Genomic DNA, 21,117 nt, shown 5'->3' with positions numbered 1-21,117 from the left:
TTTAAAGGGAACCTGTCACAGCGCAAAAAAAAAGTCTAAGGCCCCGTACACACGACTGAACATGTCTGCTGAAACTGGTCCGCGTACCAGTTTCCGCGGACATGTTCCGTCGTGTGTACGGCCGACCGGACAATTTTCCGGCCTAGCGGACAGGTTTCCAGCGGACAAAAGTTTCTTAGCATGCTAAGAAACTTGTCCGCTGGAAGCCTGTCCGTCGGACATGTCCGATGGTCAGTACGACTCATCGGACATGTCCGCTGGCCCGAGAACCCGCGCATGGCGTCGAAGTGATTCGACGCATGCGTGGAAGCATTGAACTTCCGGGTTTGCGGACGTGGCGGCGTCACCGCGCTGTCTGTCCGCGGGGATTTTGGTTTGATGGTGTGTACAACCATCAGACCAAAATCTCCGAGCGGACATGTCCGATGAAAACGGTCCGCGGACCGTTTTTATCGGACATGTTCGCTCGTCTGTACAAGGCCTCAGATGGAAGCAACAATCTCTAACTTATTTGCCATGTGGTAGTTCTGGGGAAGCATAGCTAAATATATTATTTGAGACATTGCCCTGCAACTATTAAGCTGTTCATAAGTCTGGCAATGGCTTCTTCCATCACAGACTTCTCACATAGGTCTTTTGATTCTCAACAAAATCCTTTTTAGGTAGCATGTCATACGGCTAGCACAGTTGATGTTCATTCGTTTGCTTGGTCTATCCGTGACACTTTGATACATTGGCTTATACTCTCTTCAGAACTTATTTTTGCTCCACTGTTAAAGGTTTTCAGTTATTTCAAGCCAACTAAAACAGAAGGTCTTTTCTCATTTTCAGCATCAATTTTCTGCCTCCTGTGACTTATTGGTGAGGTTGCTTCGGTAGACATATATCCCTCAAAGTGCAATTTTATCTGCCTTAAGCATTATGGCCAACTGAACAAAGCTTTATTGTTCCAGCACAGTTTTTGAAAGGCAAAGGCGTAATGGATCTGAAAAAGCAATTCAAGAGTTGCAAGGCAGTCACTTGTCTTCGGCAAGAGAAGTGTTCGAAATAAATTCTTGTCATGCGGTTTACCTTGCAATATTTCCTGCTGTTACCGCAAATTATAGTTTACAGACAATACAATCCGCTCTATCTGATTACAAATACCTGAATGGCTGGCAGTACAATATCACGAGTCCGCTTGCCCAGATTTGCTTGGTCTATGGTACAAGATATATATTTTGTGCACTTTATATTATATCCCAATTGTCAAAACTGAATTTCAGTGACAGCTCAATCCAGATAGCTAAACAGCTAAAGGTACATCTAAAATACACATTTAGAAACTTATTATATAAGTTAAATTACTTACTCTTGCAATCTTAGCACAGTTGCATAGTTGACTTATTTAATTTTTTACTTCTTAGGCCGCGTACAGACGAGCATACATGTACGATGAAACCGGTCCGCCGGACCGTTTTCACCGTACATGTCTGCCCGGGGATTTCTGTATGGTGGCTGTACTCACCATCATACAGAAATCCGCGCGTAAACAATACGTGGGGCGTGTCCGCACCATCGCCGCGACGATGACGTGGGCGGCCCTGCCAGTTCAATGCTTCCACGCATGCGTCAAAGTCATTCGACGCATGCGAGGGATGGCGGGCGCTCGGACATGTACGGTAGGTCTGTACAGACGACCGAACATGTCCGAGCGGGCAGGATTTCAGCGGGCTGTTTTAAAACAAGTCCAGAAATATTTGCCCGCTGGAAAAAGGCCCAGCAGGCAAATGTATGCTGGAATCCTGTCCGCTCGGGCCTACACACGACCGAACATGTCTGCTGAAACTGATCCGCGGACCAGTTTCAGCAGACATGTTCGGTCGTGTGTACGGCCCATTACAGGTATTTATATAGCACCGTCAATTTATGCAGTGCTTTACATATAGTGCGTTCACTTCAGTTAATGCCCTTAAAGCGGAGCTCCACCCAAAAGGGGAAGCTCTGCTTATTCGCACCCTCCACTGCCACATGTGGCACTTTTTGGGGGGGAGCAGGTACACACTCCCACTTCCTGGTAAGATCGTCACAAGGGGATCTTCCTCACATCTGGCCCCTCCTCCTCCCCCCATTGCCTTCTGGGACCTATGTGTGTCCCAGAAGGTGACAGGACCATTACTTACCTTACTTACAATGACAGTGCCTGCCCCTGAGTGGATGAATCGGCTTGGGGTGCAGACATCGTGGGATCCCTGGACAGGTAAGTGTCCTTACATTAAAAGTTAGAAGCTGCTGCCTGTTTTTTTTTTTTACAGGCTTGAACGCCGCCATAAGAAGATTACAATCTAACGTCCCATTCTCCCATACACACATAATAGGGCCTGTCCATTTTTCAGGCGAATCGGAGCGGACCATCCATTGACTCCTTTGGGGAGACGGATGTCAGTGGAGATGTGTCCGCTGACACCCGTCTGCCAACCGATGCGCTAAAATCAGACGTATGCGATACATTCGCCATCCGTCTTGATGGATCGGATGAGATCTGATGAAAAACAGACATGCTGTCCGTTTTCGTCTGATCTCTCCATAAGAATCAGCGGCGCTCTGACAGGCAGGAGGAGAGGGAGGTTTTGGAGGTTCATTTAGGTAATGCCTATGCAAAGCCTTTAAAGGTAAGTATATGTCACAGGTGAATACCAAGAGGCTTAGTCAGGTTGCACAAGGTCATTTCAACTCATATAGATCTATAAACCCCTTTCCCTTCAACTTTGAGCTTTTTTATAATGTATTAATTGATTTCCATTTTTAACAATAAAATAAAAGAAAACAAGTGAGTTTCATGTTCATGCTTGATGGATTAAAATGTTTGAAAATGGGAAAATGGATAACTCTCACCACGATGTTTGTGAGTTTCATGTGCGTTGAGCGCTCTCTTTACAGTGTTGTTTTTCTGTTCTCAGCTTTGTCAACCAGCAATGGAGAATCCCTTCTCAACGGAAACTTTATGGTCATTATGTTCAAAAAGGAAATCAAAGTGGGAAACACAATTATTGAATACAGTGGCTCCGATCACACCATTGAAAGAATTAATTGTACCGATCGGATTGACCAAGAGATTGTCCTTCAGGTAACCATGAGCCCATTGGTGTGTGCAGTCTTGCATTAGAGTGTGCACCCCAGAGCACAAACACACATGCATGTATATCAGCAGAGCCATGGACAGTGTCAGTAGAGCAAAGATTGGTGTCAGTAGGGAAGTGGATGGTGTCTGTAGTTTTCTATTTTTATTATTCTATTTACATTTTTTTATTTTTTTAGGAGTCCCATTAGGGTGTATTGGTGAAATGTCAGGTCTAAACCCCAAAACCCCTGATATCTCACTGAGGCCTCGTACACACGACCGAGTTTCTTGGCAAAAAACAGCAAGAAACTTGCTGGGAGATTATTTTTTGCCGAGAAAACCGGCCGTGTGTACATTTTCGTCGAGGAAACTGTCGAGAAACTCGACGAGCCAAAAAGAAAGCATGTTCTCCATTTTCTTGACGGGAATGGAGAAAATTGGCTTGTCGAGTTTCTCGACGGCTTCACAAGGAACTCGACGAGCAAAACAATGTGTTTCGCCCATCGAGTTTCTCAGTCATGTGTACGAGGCCTTAGAAAGGGACTGAGAACAGAGAGCCCCTAATCCCTTTCTTTGCAGCCTCAGCTGCACTGGAGATTGAATGAATGAGAAGTGCTCTGTGCTTAGCAACTTCCTGTTCATTCACAAACTGAACCAGTAAACACAGTTAAGAATGAACACAGGAGCGAGATTATTCAGAAAAGGAAGGGGCCGGTAAATGAAATAATAAAAAAATAATAATAATAATAATTACCAGCCCCTTAACCCCCTCTCCATCCTAAAATTGATGACCTACAGCCTTATTCCAAAATGGATTCAATTCATTATTTTCCTCAGAATTCTACAAACAATACCCCATAATGACAACGTGAAAGAAGTTTGTTTAAAATCTTTGCCAATTTTTTTAATAATAAAATGAAAAAAAAATCACATGTACAGAAGTATTCAAAAAAATGGCTCTGGCAGTAAAAGGGTGTACCTGTGAGTTTCTTCGCAGTTTTAATTTGTCTGCTAACAAAAAAAAAATAGGTAAAAGGCATTGCTTTAGCATAGACTTTAAATTACTATAAAAAAACTAAATGTATGGATTCACAGTTCATAAACGTAGAAACAGGTACTTGGTGCAGCCTCGGGATTAGTGGGTGGCCATTGGTATACCCTCTAGATCAATGTTTTTCAACTTTTTTTCAGTCAAGGCACCCTTTAAAATTCAGAAAGATCTCGAGGCAGTGGGCACCCCATTCTAAAATGTAAACATTTTAACAAATAGTTTTTTATAATGCAGCAACACCCACACATGTAGAATACCCCAAATTACAGGTGATGTATTTTTCCAAGGCAAACACATCTTTGCACACTGGCACTGACTAGTATTTCAGTGTTTCTTTTCTTCCTTTGGTTTCTCTCCCCTCTCCCACGCTCAGTTAATGTGGCCCTGGGGCTGATGGAGAGGGGTAAGGGAGGAGCAAACCATGCCCTCCTTATAAACTGATGAAGTTATTGGTTGTTAGGGTGCCGGCGGCTAGAAGGTTTTAGTGGTACACAATGAAAACCTGTGTTTTTGTGTAACTAAGGCTGGGTTTACACTGAAGATTGCTTCTGTTAGCAGCAGGGGGTCCGGTGCGCCACTGTTCTCCGTTTCAGAGATGAATCAGCTTGTTGATGCTTCTTATAGGCTGACAACAACTGTAGATCCGATGTGCCCACACTGTGGTGAAAGGGTGTCAAAGATGCTGAAGTTTCAACAGTGATCCATGCAGTGTTGTCAACCTTCCTCCAGAAATAAGTGGCTTTAGATATGGTAGGATCAATGGGTGCATTCATTTTACACAGAATTTTTTTTTTTTTTTGTGCACACATTTCACACATTTTAACTGAATAATTAAGGCAACACTTATCTGATTTACCATCCTTTATTACAGTACTATTTTAATGCAAAGTGACAATTCATTGACTCAGTGGTCTAGCCTTCTTTTTTTTATTTTTATGTATAGGTATTATCGGTCGGCAATTTATATAACCCAGATGTCCGATATAGTTTCAATATCCCTATTGAAGATAAACCTCAGCTTTTCTACTGGAACCCATATGGACCTTGGCAAGCATGCAGTAAAATCTGCCAAGGTAAGGACTTAATGAAGCGTCAAATCTGTAACTGCTGGGTCTTTTGAAGATACTTATGTCAAGCACTGTACACACAGCCGGGAATCCCTTCAGGAAAAAAACGTTGGTTTTCCTGATGGGATTCCTGACAAGCTTGCCATGCATACAGACGGCCATTCAAAAGAACTGCCGTTTTTTTTGAATGGCAAGAACGCGGTGACGTCATTGACTACGACGTGACGCCGCTCGTCGCATTCGATGCCGTCGCCGCCATCTTGCTACACACCCCACACTAAACGTGTATGCTACCGCACATCCGTCAAACTCTTATCGAGCATGAGCAGGTTTCCAATGGAACAGGTAAGCATACCAACGACCGGTTTTCTCGGCAGGAAACAACCTTCCCGGGAATCCCGACGGGAAAATAGAGAGCAGGTAAGTGTCCTAATATTAAAAGTCAGCAGCTACAGTATTTGTAGCTGCTGGCTGACTTGATTTTTTTTCTGCAGAAACCTCTTGTTTTAGGTGCCAGCAGACTGAAGTACCCTCTGCCTTCTTCTGTCTAAAATACCTTTACAAATTTACAGACGTAACTGCCTGCCTGGGCATGACATGGGAGCTTTAAATGTTTGATCGTGCAGAGAATGCAACTGGTGGAGTGAAACTCTTCTTCCTGAAGAAGCAGAATTTGTTCCACTGACAGGGAGGTCTCACCATTGGAGGGTATAGGAAGCAAATAGTGGGATCACTGCGTTTTGTAAAATGTTTCCTATTGTTTGCAGTGGGAAATGCATGCTGTGTACACATTAGCTCAAGCCTGACTGTCACAAAAACTGACTGTGGTCAGCCCTCAAACTTGCAGATCACACATATAAAACGCACTGTATAGGTTTAATCAAATAAACTATAGTTTTTCTTTAGAATAAACTATCTGATTTCTTGAGAAAGTATACTCAAGTTATACCGTTCTTTTTCTCCATTATTCATAAATCTTTATGCAGAGTACTTCTCATTAGGCATCTCTCATAGAGAATATTGCTGTCCAGCAGATTAGCATAATGTCCAGTCGGAAGGTACTAATTCCTCTTGCTGCACACCATTGTTGTTCTTTGGCGTTAGGTCATAAGTCTTCAGTACTGCTTTCAGTTTGATGAATGGTCCATACAGTAACATTGAGAATATGTCATATTACTCAGACTGAAGATAAATAAGCCCTTTCTGCATTAGACCCTGGCGGCTTTTAAGTCCTCAGGAAAATGGATTGGTGTAGCTGAACGTCACCTTATCACAATGCCTGTGGGCAAGTATAAATGGCCTTGTGGAGATATGTATTATATATATTTATATCTGTATATATATATATATATATATATATATATATATATATATATATATATATATATATATATATATATTTATAGATATATATGTGTGTGTGTATATATGTATATATATATATATATATATATATATATATATATATAAAAATATAGATAGATAGATAGATAGATAGATAGATAGATAGATAGATAGATAGATAGATAGATAGATACAGTATCAGGAGATTTCTAAAACTTTTATTGCTTGCATTAAGCTGACAGGTGATTAAAGTGAAAAAGCATTTTTTTTTTTTGGATAGATGATGGAAAGGTTAGAAATCTTGTCAAGCCGCCAAACTAGAATGAGACATAAAGCCTCCAACATGATTATTAATAATTACTCATTCTTATGATACCACTGTCTGGTCCAGAGTTCATTCTTTTGATCTTATTCAACCCTGAGGAAAGAAGACCTTTGCAACCTCTGAAACGTGATGGATTTCCTTTAGCGATTGCAAAAAAACAAAATCTTATTGTGGACCTTTATAAGCGGAGTGCTTCTTCTAAGTTTTATCCTTTATTCATGTTTCCTTAACACTTTAAAGTAGATTTACTAAAGCTGGAGAGTGCAACATCTGGTGAAGGTTTGCATAGAAACCAATCAGCTTCCAGTTTTTTGGTGAAAGCTAAGGCCGCATTCACACCTGAGCGTAGCGTTTTCGGTAGTTTTTTCCAGCGCTTTGTCGCGCGTATTCACACATATTCGTGCGTTTGCATACAACGTTGTCCGACGTTTTTGAACTTCATCGTTTTTTATTTTAGCCAATAGGAAAAATTATCATCTCTTCCATCATTTGTTGCTATGTTTGTAGATTTTTTTTATCTTCTTCCTGGGTGAATGTTCTATTCCACAGAACAGATTAAATCGACAAAACGTAGAAACGCTCATTGTCGAGCTAGATGCTTGAATCGAGCATTTCCATTAGTTTCTATGGGAATACAAACGTTCAAAAACGCCCAAATCAGCCCGATTCGTGTGAATGCAGCCTTAAGCCCCGGACACACGTCCGAGAAACTCGACGAGCAAAACACATCGTTTTGCTCGTCGAGTTCCTTGTGAAGCCGCCGAGGATCTCGGCGAGCCAAGTTTCCCCATTGACTAACGAGGAAATAGAGAACATGTTCTCTATTTGGCTCGACAAGTTCCTCGTCGGCTTCCTCGGCCAAAAGTGTACACACGACCGGGTTTCTCGGCAGAATACGGCTCCGATCGAGTTTCTGGCTGAATTCTGCCGAGAAACTCGGTCGTGTGCATGGGGCCTTAGAGTGATTGTAAAGGCTTGTTTTTTTCTATAAAAAAATAAAAAACATGTCAAACTTACCTGCTCTGTGTAGTGGTTTTGCACAGGGAAACCCAGATCCTCCATTTCTCAGGTCCCTCTTTGACTCTCCTGGCCCTTCCCTCCTGTCAAGTGCCCCCACAGCAAGCAGCTTGCTATGGGGGCACTCTAACCGAGCTGCAGCTTCAGATATTATCTGTTTACTCAACGCAACCCCATATTTTATATTTTGCCAAAAAATGGGCAGTATATTGTGTTAATGTGTACTAAAATTTTATTTATAGTGTATTTTTTTCTGAAAATATGCATTTGATTAGTTGCACAAATATTGTGTAACATAAAAAATTGCAACGGCTACCATTTTATTCTGCAGGGCCCTTGTTTTCAGAAAAAAATATAAAATTGTTTTCTAGCAAAAAAATCAGATGTCACGTGTGCAAACAAATTCCGTAACAGCAAAAAAAATGAAAAATAAAAAAAAACTGATGGGTATAATCATTCCCTATAGTATCTACATATAAAACAAAATGTTTGAGCCATTTTTTTTTTTTTTTTTTTTTTTTAAAGAAACTGGATTGCTGTTTTTTTATGTCTTACAAGGATATGTTTATGCCTGCAGGAGAAAGGAAAAGGAAGCCTATTTGTACCAGGGACTCAGACCAATTAGTGGTCTCGGACCAAAGATGTGATCGCATTTCTCAGCCTGAGCTGGCAACTGAGCCCTGTAACACTGACTGTGAATTGAGGTAAATGTATAATAAACTATATTCTGGATTTACATTGCTGAAGATTGTTGGCACACACACACTTTGGCAATCTAAACCCTACCCTTTTGCTAAACCACACCCTTTTTCACACTGAATATTTAGTAGCCATGAGATAAGGATATATTTTATTATTCAAACCCACTGTAAAGGAAGGAAAAATCGATATGTTAAAGGCAATTGTATTGATTTAATTTATAACTGTTAAAAACAACAAAATAACATTTTAAAATACAGTAAGTTTTCTTGTTTTAAAAGTTAAATATGAAAAAATGCATATGAATATGTTTTTGTATTTTCAAATGCATCCAGCAGGTGGTGCTCTAAGCTGCTTTTCACATGTTTTCAAGGCTTTACTTAGTTCCTCTGTTAAAAAAAAAAAAAAAATCTTTATTTACAGAGACAAATAGCTTAAGCCACAATTTACAATGGGCCAGATTCACAGAGCGAGTACGCCGCGTATCTACTGATACGCCTGCGTACTTTCAAATTTGCCGCGTCGTATCTTTAGTTTGAATCCTCAAACCAAGATACGACGGCTTCTGGCTTCAATCCGACAGGCGTACGGCTTCGTACGCCTTCGGATCGTAGGTGCAATACTTTGGCGCCCGCTGGGTGGAGTTTGCGTCGTTTTCCGCGTCGGGTATGCTAATTAGCTTTTTCCGTCGATCCACGAAGGTACACGCAGCCGTCGCATTCTCTTACGTCATCGCTAGTTGGCTTTTCCCGGCGTATAGTTAAAGCTGCTATTTTGCGGCGTATAGATAGACTTGCCATGTTAAGTATGGCCGTTGCGGCGCAAGTGTAATTGTCTGAGAATCTGGCCCAATGTGTTTATGTGTAAGTTAATCATGCAAGTTATCATAGGATATTTCAAACAGAGACAGATAGTCCAAAAGGAAATAACTTCTCTTTTTTTTTTTAAAAAACATAGCTTTTTAGGCAGGCCATACATGGGTCAAATTTCAAAAGAATTTTCTTTTGAAAATCTTATCTAAGAATTTTCGTTCCTATTTCGCAACATTGGTGGGCTGCAGCAACAGCAGATTTTCGTGTGGCCATTGAATTTTAATAATCTGACATGTTTGGAATTTTTTGAAAAACAAACGATTTTCTAATCAATGATGGTAGAATCGTGCAAGAAATGTAATCGAAAAAGAAATACGCATGTGCAAGTAAAGAAAGTTGCCGGAAAGAAAAGAAGATTCCCAAACACAAAAATTATTTTCAGTTGGAACATGAGGTGAAATTGAAGGTTTGGTTGGTCGAATTTGAAAATCAATGGTGGCACCATCGGATCACAAAACACACAAATTTTCTGATTTTCAAAAGAAAATTCTTTCGAAATTCGACCTTGTATGCATTTGTCCCTAAACTCAATTCTTCTCTTACAGCCTTGATCTGTCATTGTAGATACCTTTTTTTTTTTTTTTTTCATGAATTCTGGCGAAGTCTAACAGTGGCTGTTTACAGGTGGCAAGTGGCCAAAAAGAGTGAATGCAGTGCCCAGTGTGGCCCTGGCTACCGCACACTTGATTTCTACTGTACCAAATACATCAAGTCTGAGGGGAAGATGGATAAGGCAGATGACCGATTTTGTGGCAGTCTACAGAAGCCCAACACCAAGGAGAAATGTTATGAGGATTGCAACACCGGAGGCTGGAGCTACTCAGCCTGGTCAGAAGTTAGTATTGGTTGACTGAACATCAACTGACATCCTGTAATGCAGTCATAATTGATGCTATTGTTATTATTTAAAGCGGGGGTTCACCCAAAAAAACATATTTTTAACATTAGATTGAGGCTAATTGTGGGAAGCACAATCGGGTGTTTTTTTTTTTAAATCAATGCAGTACTTACCTTTTTAGAGATAGATGTTCTTCGCGGCTTCCGTGTATGGACTGCGGGACTGGGCGTTCCTATTTGATTGACAGGCTTCCGACCGTCGCTTACAGCGCGTCACGAGTTGCCGAAAGTAGCCGAACGTCGGTGCGCAGGCGCCGTATAGAGCCGAACCGACGTTCGGGTTCTTTCGGCAACGCGTGACGCGCTCTATGCAACGGTCGGAAGCCTGTCAATCAAATAGGAACGCCCAGTCCCGCAGATCATCCCCGGAAGCCGCGGAGAACATCTGTCTCTAAAAAGGTATGTACTGCATTGATTTTAAAAAAAACACCCGATTGTGCTTCCCATAATAAGCCTCAAGCTAATGTTAAAAAAAAAAAATTGGGTTTTTTCGCTTTAACAAGCCATCATTTTGTGACAATACTAAAAATTTTGCACAGTTTGAGTAAAAATACTCAAAAGAACATAATAACTGGAAAGCCAACACAAAACTTCTTAGTTATTACCCATGTCTACTAATGATGGAACAAAAGTTTGTTTTCTGTTATTTCTTTCAAATTGTTTGACTTTTTATTTTCTAACTACAATGTATCAATTTTAACTCCTGGATAGATCCTTGTTATCCCTAACAAACCCTTATCAACTTAAAGAGGTTGTAAAGGTACAATTTTTTCCCCCTAAATAGCTTCCTTTACCGTAGTGCAGTCCTCCTTCACTTACCTCATCCTTCCATTTTGCTTTTAAATGTTACAAAAAATATCAGAAATAATCCTAAAATCACTCTAATCCCAGCGCTCAATGGTATAATCAAACAAAACAATTTTTCAAGGTATATAGCAGCTATTATAAAATCAACAATTACTAAAAAATATATGTGTTATCAGAGGAGACTGAATAAAACATTAACAGCGCTTTTTGGTCACTACAGGTGACTCATGAGTCCAAAATTCTCATAACCTATATAGGCTGATAGGAAAGCTCGCAAGATCAGAACACTGATGTTCACTTACTACTAAGTGTTCTGATCTTGAGAGCTTCCCTATCAGCCTATATAGGTTATGAGAATTTTGGACTCATGAGTCACTTGCTTTTAAATGTCCTTATTTCTTCTGAGAAATCCTCACTTCCTGTTCTTCTGTCTGTAACTCCACACAGTAATGCAAGGCTTTCTCCCTGGTGTGGAGTGTCGTGCTCGCCCCCTCCCTTCAACTACCGGAGAGTCAGGACGCCCACTAACACACAGCTCCTTTCTCTATCTGCAACGTAGAGAGCGTCCTGATTCTCCAGTAGTCCAAGGGAGGGGGCGAGCATGACACTCAACACCAGGGAGAAAGCCTTGCATTACTGTGTGGAGTTACAGACAGAAGAACAGGAAGTGAGGATTTCTCAGAAGAAATAAGGACATTTAAAAGAAAAATCGAAGGATGAAGTAAGTGAAGGAGGACTGCACTAAGGTAAAGGAAGCTATTTAGGGAAAAAAAATGTACCTTTACAACCCCTTTAATCATCTCAATTAATTTCCATGCTCTATATGTAGTTTTCCCAACATTTTTTAATACTGTTTATACAAAAATATTACAATTAAATTAAAAAAGCACACATACAAAATATTATCGTCTTAAATTATAAATGTAGCGCTACCACTGTAAAGTAGCTTGCTCAGATCCTTTTCCCAGTAGTTTACTCGCAGCCGCACACACTGTTCCAGTCACTCTTCAGGCTCAATAACCAGTCTAGGAGTATGTTTTTTTATGCTTTATTAAGAACTTAGGTAGGTATTGGTTAATGGTATGATACTCTAGTAACCCTTACCAACAATTTGAGGACACAACTTTCTCTTGAAGAACTGTGAGCCAAGTACTTGCACAAGTAAAGGATGGACTTGGCTTTGTAATAGCATCTTGAGGAGATTTACCTTCCTCTCTGGACAGTCCAAGCAAAGTCTTTTCACTAAGGATCAAATAGAGTAGGTTCTTTGGGACACCAGAAACAATGGGGTTGATTTACTAAAGGCAAAAGGATTGTGCACTTTGCAAATCTGTACTCACAAATATCCTTGGAAATATTGGTTGCTTGCTTCCAATATCCTTGCAACACTTTCACCCGTGGTACCATACTAGAACCTTTGGCAACAATCCCTAATGCCCTGTACACACGATCGGTTCATCTGATGAAAACGGACCGATCGACCGTTTTCATCGGACGAACCGATCGTGTGGGAGCCCCATCAGTATTTTTTCCCATCGGTGAAAAAAAATAGAACCTGTTTTTAAATTTTCGTATGGTTAAAAAACTGATAGAAAAAAACGATCGTCTGTGTGAAAGTCCATTGGTCAAAAATCCATGCATGCTCAGAATCAAGTCGACGCATGCCCCGAAGCATTGAAGTTCATTTTTCTCAGCACGTCGTTGTGTTTTACTTCACCGCGTTGGACACGATCGGATTTTTAACCAATGGTGTGTAGGCAAGACTGATGAAAGTCAGCTTCATCGGATATCTGATGAAAAAATCCATCGGTTCGTTTTCATCAGACGAACCGATCGTGTATACAGGGCATTAGTCAACTTCAGAAACTCTCAGTAGCATAGACCTCCAGGTAGCCACACTGATGCCTCAACATGCCACAGGCACATGACAGAATGGCCTAGGAGGGTAGCAGCCTCCCTAGGCTATTATCTCCTTCTTAGGGAAAGAGACCTGTGTGCTCTCAGAGTATTTATACAGACTCTCAGCTGCCACCTGGACACCTCTCCCCAGGGATTGGCCAGGGCTGTATGAATATTCAACTTATGATTAGATTAGTCTTGCCCATTAACTTCCAGAACTTTTCTGGACCAGTCGGGGGTAAACAATCAATTCTGCAGCCACTGAAAAAGGCCAAAACACAGCCATATTGATTACAGTGAGCCAAAACAGAATTTACCTAAGAAAAAACTGCGGCTTCACTGAATACAGTGAGCCAGAACGAAATGTACCTATTCCTAGCAACTATGTAGGAGGGTGCTACATTTAATAAAAATGTTGTAGAGACATATTATTTTAGGTCATAAAAAGCAAGATAAATTGCAGGAATAAATTTTTATTTGTAGTATTTATAAAGATAGAAAACATGGGGAAATGTGCATGTAATATAGCAGTGTACTGCATACGTTTTTGCCCACGCATACTCTTTTGTATGTATTGATAAATAGTATATTTGCTGACATTGACTGCATCTAACATTCTAAAATGTTAATCTTCCCGCACAGTGCTCTAAGAGTTGCGGCACAGGTACAAGGAGGAGGAGAGCCGTGTGCGTAAATTCTTTCCGCGAAGTTCTGGATGACTCCAAATGCAACCATCAGGAAAAGTTAACAGAGCAACGCTGTAGCGATGTCCAGTGTCCGCAATGGAAGACAGGTGACTGGTCTGATGTAAGTGGAATACTTGGTTTACATTGTAGTGAAATGCAAAACGGCCTCAAAAGCTGCTCCTTCCAAATCCAGTTTGTACTCTAAATTATCATTCGTCATAATGAAATATTAAGATGAACAGACAGTACATGCTAAAGCAACTCTGTTGGTATTAAAAAAAAAAAGAAGTACTCTGGGTAAAGATAATAGTGAATACTTACCACACCCGGAAGTACTGGATGCTAAAGAATGTTCAGCAAGCTTAGCTCAAGAGATCAAAGATCATCATGGGTGGGAAATGTAGGTGTTAATAAATTATTTACAGGGAATGTTTTTTTAACATTTTTAATAGGGACAGTGTTGCTTTAACTCTGAATCACATTTATATTGATAAACATGCTAGACAAACCAACCGGTTCCCCTTAATTCAGCCCTTGGAGTTACTTTTACTTACCTTTTCTTTTTTTATATCGCCTGGAGCTTACACAGGGCTATGGACTCTCCCTTTCCACCCCATGAAAAATGCCTGGGTGCCTTAGGCCTCCTACACATGACCAGGTTTCTCGACAAAAAATCTGGCCAGAATCTCGACGAGAAAAAAAGAGAACCTGCTCTCTCTTTTCTCGTCGAGATTCTTGTCGGCCTGTTTCCCGACGAGAAACCTGAGAGTGTGTATACTTACCTGTCGCCGTGGAAACCCGTGCACGCTCGAAATGACTTTGACGCATGTGCGGTAGCTTCCACGGCATAGGTAGGGTGAAGCAAGATGGCGGCGACTGCATTGAATGTGACGAGCGCATTCTCGTCATACGCCATGATGTCACTGCGTTTTTTTCTTTCAAGAGAACCGCAGTTCTTTTGAAATGAAAGTCAGTACACTCCGGTGGCAAGAGTTTCTTGCCAAGAATCTCGTCAGGGAAAATGACGGGTTTTTCTTGACGAGATTCTCAGACGTGTGTATGAGGCCTGAGTTGCCAATTGCCTAGCACCAGTAAGTCAAGTCAAATGTTCCCCCATACCAGCAAGTACTGGGTAGGTCACTTTGTTGCCTCTGTCTGAGCATACGGCCTTCCAAGATAATTCAGCATTGACCATGCAGTTTATCCCTCTTTTAGGACTTGCATTGTTAAAGAACAACAATTACTTTTTATAGGGTTATGGAAAATGAGGGGATTATATCGTGCCTTTTCAAATTACTTTTCACTACTTACAACAAAATAGTACTCAGTGACATATCTGCTTTTTGTGTTTATGTTATGTGTTGGTTCCCTCCAAGTTAGCCATATTCTTCATAGTCCAAAACCAAGTAGGTTAATTGGTTCCCATTCAGATTGGTTGCATTTTGTCCATGTGTATAAATGTTGTAGGGAAATTTGATAGTGAGATTATTTAGGGACAGGTTAAAGGGGTTGTAAAGATACAATTTTTTTCCCCTAAATAGCTTCTTTTACCTTAGTGCAGTCCTCCTTCACTTACCTCATCCTTCCATTTTGCTTTTAAATGTCCTTATTTCTTCTGAGAAATCCTCACTTCCTGTTCTTCTGTCTGTAACTCCACACAGTAATGCGAGGCTTCCTCCCTGGTGTGGAGTGTCGTGCTCGCCCCCCTCCCTTGAACTACAGGAGAGTCAGGACGCTCTCTACGTTGCAGATAGAGAAAGGAGCTGTGTGTTAGTGGGCATTCTGACTCTACTGTAATCCAAGGGAGGGGGCGAGTATGACACTCCACACCAGGGAGAAAGCCTCCCATTACTGTGTGGAGTTACAGACAGAAGAACAGGAAGTGAGGATTTCTCAGAAGAAATAAGGACATTTAAAAGCAAAATGGAAGGATGAGGTAAGTGAAGGAGGACTGCACTAAGGTAAAGGAAGCTATTTAGGAAAAAAAAATTGTACCTTTACAACCCCTTTAAGGAGCCACAGTGTCTGCTAATAGCCCACCATTACCCTCCGGGAAGGTATTCTCACCCATCCACGCCTCCTTAACACCTTCCCACTGCAGGAGTCTGCTCTGGGTAAGCTCCTGTGTTGGATGTTGTCACAGCTTATCCCGGTGAATGATGTTACTGTCATTATACACATGACAGTGCTTGGGCCTGGGAACTGACCATTCAAATCCAAGCATTGTCACATAAGGCAGGTTGTATGCAATTTCATACCCAGATACCCCGCTCCTGTTGAGTAACAGAGAGAGTGTTTCAAAGGAGTGGGTAAGTGGCAAAAAGCATTGGATGGGTGAGTATGGTGGGTGTTTTGGTTATCGTGAGGCACACTTCGCCCTGAATGGGCAACATGACAGCATCTCAGGGGTCTACAAACTTTCTAAACCAAGGGCCAGTTTACTGTTCTTCAGACTTTGAGGGGGCTGGACTATGGCTAGTGTGATTAAAAAATGCCCCAACATCAATGAGAATAAACAATGCCTTATCATTGATATCAATGGGAGGAATAGTCCTTCATCATTACTACTGGTGGCAGGAATAGTGCCCCGTGCGACGAGCCAGAACCGCAGGGGAACACGTGAGGTGCACGGTGGGCCGATGAGAGACAGCAATAATACAGTTCATCGGTTTACTCACGGTTAGCAGAAAGCCTCCCTGGGCCGGTCGCACAGTGAAAGGGAAGACAGCACAGGATCCTCCGGGGCACGCTCTGCGATAGGGAAACGCCAGCCAAGATGGTGGTTGAGGTGCCCGTGATGACAGGGGTGTTTAGAGTGCTTGTGGCGGCTGGGTCCCTTGATGATATTTGTTGTGACGCCAGTACCGTTAATGGTGGTACAACCAGTTGTAGTAACAATGTTAAAGAATGAGGTAGACAGTGGCAGAATACAACTCACAACTTTTACTGTGTCTGGTTTTGGTTGCAGTACAAACATCCAGTTAGAATACAGTCTCTGGGTAAATAGAGGAGTTCTGCTGATCCACTGCTAATAGGCTTTAGTAGGCCTGGACTCAGGCTGTGGTTCAGTATAATGCTTACTTGTGTCTGGTCCCTTTTGAATCCAGTGACATGGGTGAGGTTGCCGGAGGCTAATAAATCCTTCACCTTTATACTCAAAGGTTTTTGCTGCCGATTAATGGCTTTTATCCTTTGATTTTAGCAGTTTAAATGTGTCCCTTCTCTGGACTGACCTTCACATTCTCCTTTCTCTCTCCACACTGCTTCCTGTACTGAACAACTGACCACAGATAAGCCTGAGCTGGGATAGATTTCCCAGAGTGGTGCTATCCCCATCTTGTGGTGGGAAGTAAGAAGCACACCTGACCAGCCTATGAACAGGGATACCACAGGTATACAATGCAAAATGACATGCAATATAGCAATGACAAAGAAGTAATACTTTTGCAGTTCCCACATGTCCTGAGTGGGACGCTGCATACCCCCATGTTAAAACGTGTGTCGACCTCGGCACACTTTTGACTCGATGTTGTGTCTTCCTGTAAGATATAAGAGAAATGGAAAAGCATGCATGCATAGGAAATAACAATATAACCCCATTCTTGTACTTCTTGTATCTGCAAGTAAAATGGGTTAGGCAAACATATCTCAGGCAACAACGAAATGTGACAAAAGGTGACAAAAAGGGGTGTAGTTTTTCCTCTGAAGACTGGTGATGTATGGCAAAACCAGAATAGTCCACGATGAGATGGAAAAAGAAAAACAAAACAAAAATAACATCTCAGGAGGCTCACAGGGTATGAGTCCGTTCCCTGGGCACAGGAAAATGTCAACAGATGAATATCATGGAGGCTCAGGTACGTGAAAGTCTATCTCCGGGTGCAGGCTTGAACGTTGCAAAACAGTAGGCAAGTAGTCCTTTTGAAAAGTCCTTTAAAGGAAATAAACATAATATCCCAAGTAAGTCTTCTTCTCACTCTGGAACTTCAGACGATGTAAGGATGCACTCAACGATGAGATGACAGAGTTGGTAGTCGACTTCTCGGCTGCTGGTGCAGGTAATCCTCCAAACGGACAGGTGGTCGTCCTCTTGTAGTTCTGTCAGATCTTCTTAGCGGCTGAGTTTCTACAGGCCTTGTTTCAAGGGAACTTGGTGTCTCTTGAGCTGTAGTAGACACTTCTTGAGATAGCTCCTCTGGTTGAAGTGCGGTTGTATTGTTCTTGGCAGGCACTAAGATATTGAGCCATGGTGTAAGGAACCATTGTAAAGGATCAGAGTCTAATAATGCTTTTCCAAAAGACTGTAGTGGATTCTCTGAATCAGATGATTTTGTAGGCTCGGGTTCTATGGATTGTGTTTCCTCTTGGACAGCTTCTTCTTGAAGAGTTTCTTCTTGAGTACTTTCCTTGAGACATAACTTAAGGCGATTGCGATGTACTACACGTGATTTGTTTTCTTTAGTGATCTCATAAGTATCAGTCTCTGGATTGAGAATAGCTGTAATGGTGTAAGGTTCTCTCTCCCATTTGCTATCTAACTTGCTGGTGCGATGGTTGTTTTTTAACCATACATGGTCACCAATTTTGAGAGGTTCTGCTTTGGCAGATTGGTTATAATCTCTTTGTTGCTTTTCATGAGCACGTTCCATGCGATGTTGAACAATTTCTTGTGCATCAATTAGACGTCTTTGGTGCTCACTCACCCAATCAGTCTTTGGTAGAGGGTTGATTGCATCAGGCACTTGTACGCCCAAAGTATGGTCAGCAGGTAGTTTACCTTGTCGGCCAAACATGAGATAGTAAGGTGTATACCCAGTAGAACAGTGAATCGTGTTATTGTAGGTGTACATCAACTGAGGCAATAGAGTAGGCCAATCACTTCTTGTAGCAGGTGGTACTGCTCTTAACATCTCAATTAAAGTTTGGTTCATTTTCTCGCAAAGTCCATTCCCTTGAGGGTGGTAGGCTGTGGTCCTGATTTTCTGGCAATTGTGAAGTGTACACAGTTCTTTGAAGAGTTGCGACTCAAAGGCAGATCCCTGATCTGTAAGGATTCTTTCTGGGCATCCATATGGCAGTAGGAAATGTTTCCAGAAGGCATCTGCAGTTGTTTTAGCAGTCAGGTCCTTGACAGGTACGGCTACAACAAATTTGGTATAATGATCAATGATGGTCATGGCGTATGTGTAACCTGAGCGACTTGGTTCCAGCTTCACATGGTCAATTGCAACTATTTCTAGCGGTGTTCGACTTACAATGGGATGTAAGGGTGCTTTTTGGTCATGTTTTTCATTTCTTCCAACAGCACAGGTGGAACATTCTCGACACCATTTTTCAATGTCTCCTCTCATCCCAATCCAGTAGAATCTTCTACGGATGGTGGCTTCTGTCTTCTGCACGCCAAAGTGTCCTGATTGATCATGATACATCTCAAGAATGATTCTTGCATCTCGGCGTGGTATTAAGATTTGGTATAGACAATCCGAGGTAATTGGGTCTAAAGTTCTTCTTAATAGTAGGCCCTTCTGTAGGAAGAGATGTTTTCTGTGTCTCCAAAGTTTTGACAATTCTGGATCAGCATTTCTTCCGCGAATTCTTTCAGGGGTTCTTCCGCTGGTGAAGAAATCTTGCAGTTCTCCCAACACTCTGCTTTCATTTTGCAGCTTGATCCACCTTTCTTTGTCCACTTGGAATCTTGGATCCACTTGTTGTTGAAGATTAAGGACTTTTCTTCCTTTGATGGTGATTATGTCTTGTTGGGCAAAATTTTTGTAAAAAGCTGGCATTTCTACCTCTTCCCAAACATCTTCCTGTGTAGTAGGGTCTTCTTGGGTAGGCAGACGGCATAATGCATCCGCATTTTCATTTGCTTTTCCTGTTCTGTATTTTATGGTGAAATCGTAGTTAGCTAGGCGTGAGGCCCATCTTTGTTCCAATGCTCCCAACTTGGCGGTATTCAGATGTGCTAGCGGGTTGTTATCTGTGAAGGCCACAAATGGTGTTGCGGCAAGGTAATCTTTAAATTTTTCTGTAACAGCCCACACGAGTGCGAGGAATTCCAATTTGAAGGAACTATAGTTTTGGTCGTTTCTTTCAGTACCTTTAAGAGATCTACTAGCGTAGGAAATAACTCTTTCTTTTCCTTCCTGTACCTGCGATAGGACAGCTCCCAGACCTTTCTTACTAGCATCTGTGTAAAGATGAAATGGCTTCTGGTAATCTGGATAGCCTAGGATTGGTGGTTCTGTTAACTTCTTCTTTAGGAGCTGGAAGGCAATTTCTCTTTCTGTGTTCCATTCGACTGGTATTGGAGACTTTTGGTACCTCTTAGGATGTCCTCTCAGAAGTTCTAATATTGGCCCCGCAATTTGGGCAAAGTGAGGAATAAAGCGTCTGTAGTATCCTGCGAAACTGAGAAAGCTCCTCACTTCTTTCACTGTAGTAGGAGTAGGCCAATTTCGGACTGCGGCTATCTTCTCTGGATCCGGTTTAACACCTTCAGAGCTTACAATATGCCCTAAGTATTTGACTTCTGTCTTCAGTAGATAGCACTTAGATGGTTTGACTTTGAGTCCATGTTTAATGAGGATTTGAAAAACTTCAGCCAAATGTTTCAAGTGATCTTCATACGATTTGGAGTAGATGATGACATCATCTAAGTACAACAGGACAGTTTCAAAATTTTTGTGTCCTAAAAAATGCTCCATTAATCTTTGAAAGGTTCCGGGCGCATTGCAAAGTCCAAAAGGCATGCGGTTGAACTCAAATAGGCCCATCGGGGTGGTAAATGCAGTCTTCTCACGATCTTCAGGTGCCATGGGTACTTGCCAGTATCCACTGGTTAAATCAAGGGTAGAGAAGTAGGCTGAAGATCCTAAAGCTGTCAAAGATTCCTCTATGCGTGGTAAAGGGTAAGCATCCTTGTGGGTGATTTGGTTAATTTTTCTGTAATCCACACAGAATCTGATGTTACCATCCTTTTTACGGACAAGGACTAGAGGTGCAGCCCATGGACTATGGCTGTCTCTAATGACATTGGAGTCCTTCATCTCTTGGATCATTTGCTTTACAGATTGGTACATAGTTGGTGGTATAGGCCGATATCTTTCCTTGATCGGTGGGTGTGAACCTGTAGGAATGGAGTGCTTGATGATATCCACTTCTCCATAGTCTGTGGAATGCTTACTGAAGGCAAGGTGAAGCTCCTTCACAATTTGTAGTACCTCCATTTGGTTTACTGGTGTGGAAGCATCTCCCACATGAAGTTCTTTCCACCAGGATGTGTTTACATTTTGGTCCTGGGGGTTCTGTCTCTTGGGAATTTGCTCTGTGGTAGCTGTAGCCACACTGATG

At 41.7% G+C, this 21,117-nt stretch overlaps 1 protein-coding gene across 1 annotated transcript in view; it reads left to right on the top strand.

The window, feature by feature from the left end:
• Positions 1–21,117, top strand: part of ADAMTS9 (ADAM metallopeptidase with thrombospondin type 1 motif 9) — a 350,073-nt gene that overhangs the window by 157,101 nt on the left and 171,855 nt on the right. The window contains exons 17-21 of the mRNA XM_040359179.1: positions 2,940–3,106; positions 5,095–5,224; positions 8,482–8,608; positions 10,100–10,310; positions 13,721–13,885. Of these exons, the coding sequence (XP_040215113.1) occupies positions 2,940–3,106; positions 5,095–5,224; positions 8,482–8,608; positions 10,100–10,310; positions 13,721–13,885 (800 nt within the window). The remainder of the gene's footprint in view (positions 1–2,939; positions 3,107–5,094; positions 5,225–8,481; positions 8,609–10,099; positions 10,311–13,720; positions 13,886–21,117) is intronic.

Source organism: Rana temporaria, chromosome 7 (genome assembly GCF_905171775.1).
Source record: "Rana temporaria chromosome 7, aRanTem1.1, whole genome shotgun sequence".
In the NCBI taxonomy this organism is placed as follows: Eukaryota; Metazoa; Chordata; class Amphibia; order Anura; family Ranidae; genus Rana; species Rana temporaria.
The sequence above is the reverse complement of the archived record's forward strand: the minus strand, read 5'-3'. Positions and strand labels throughout refer to the sequence as shown.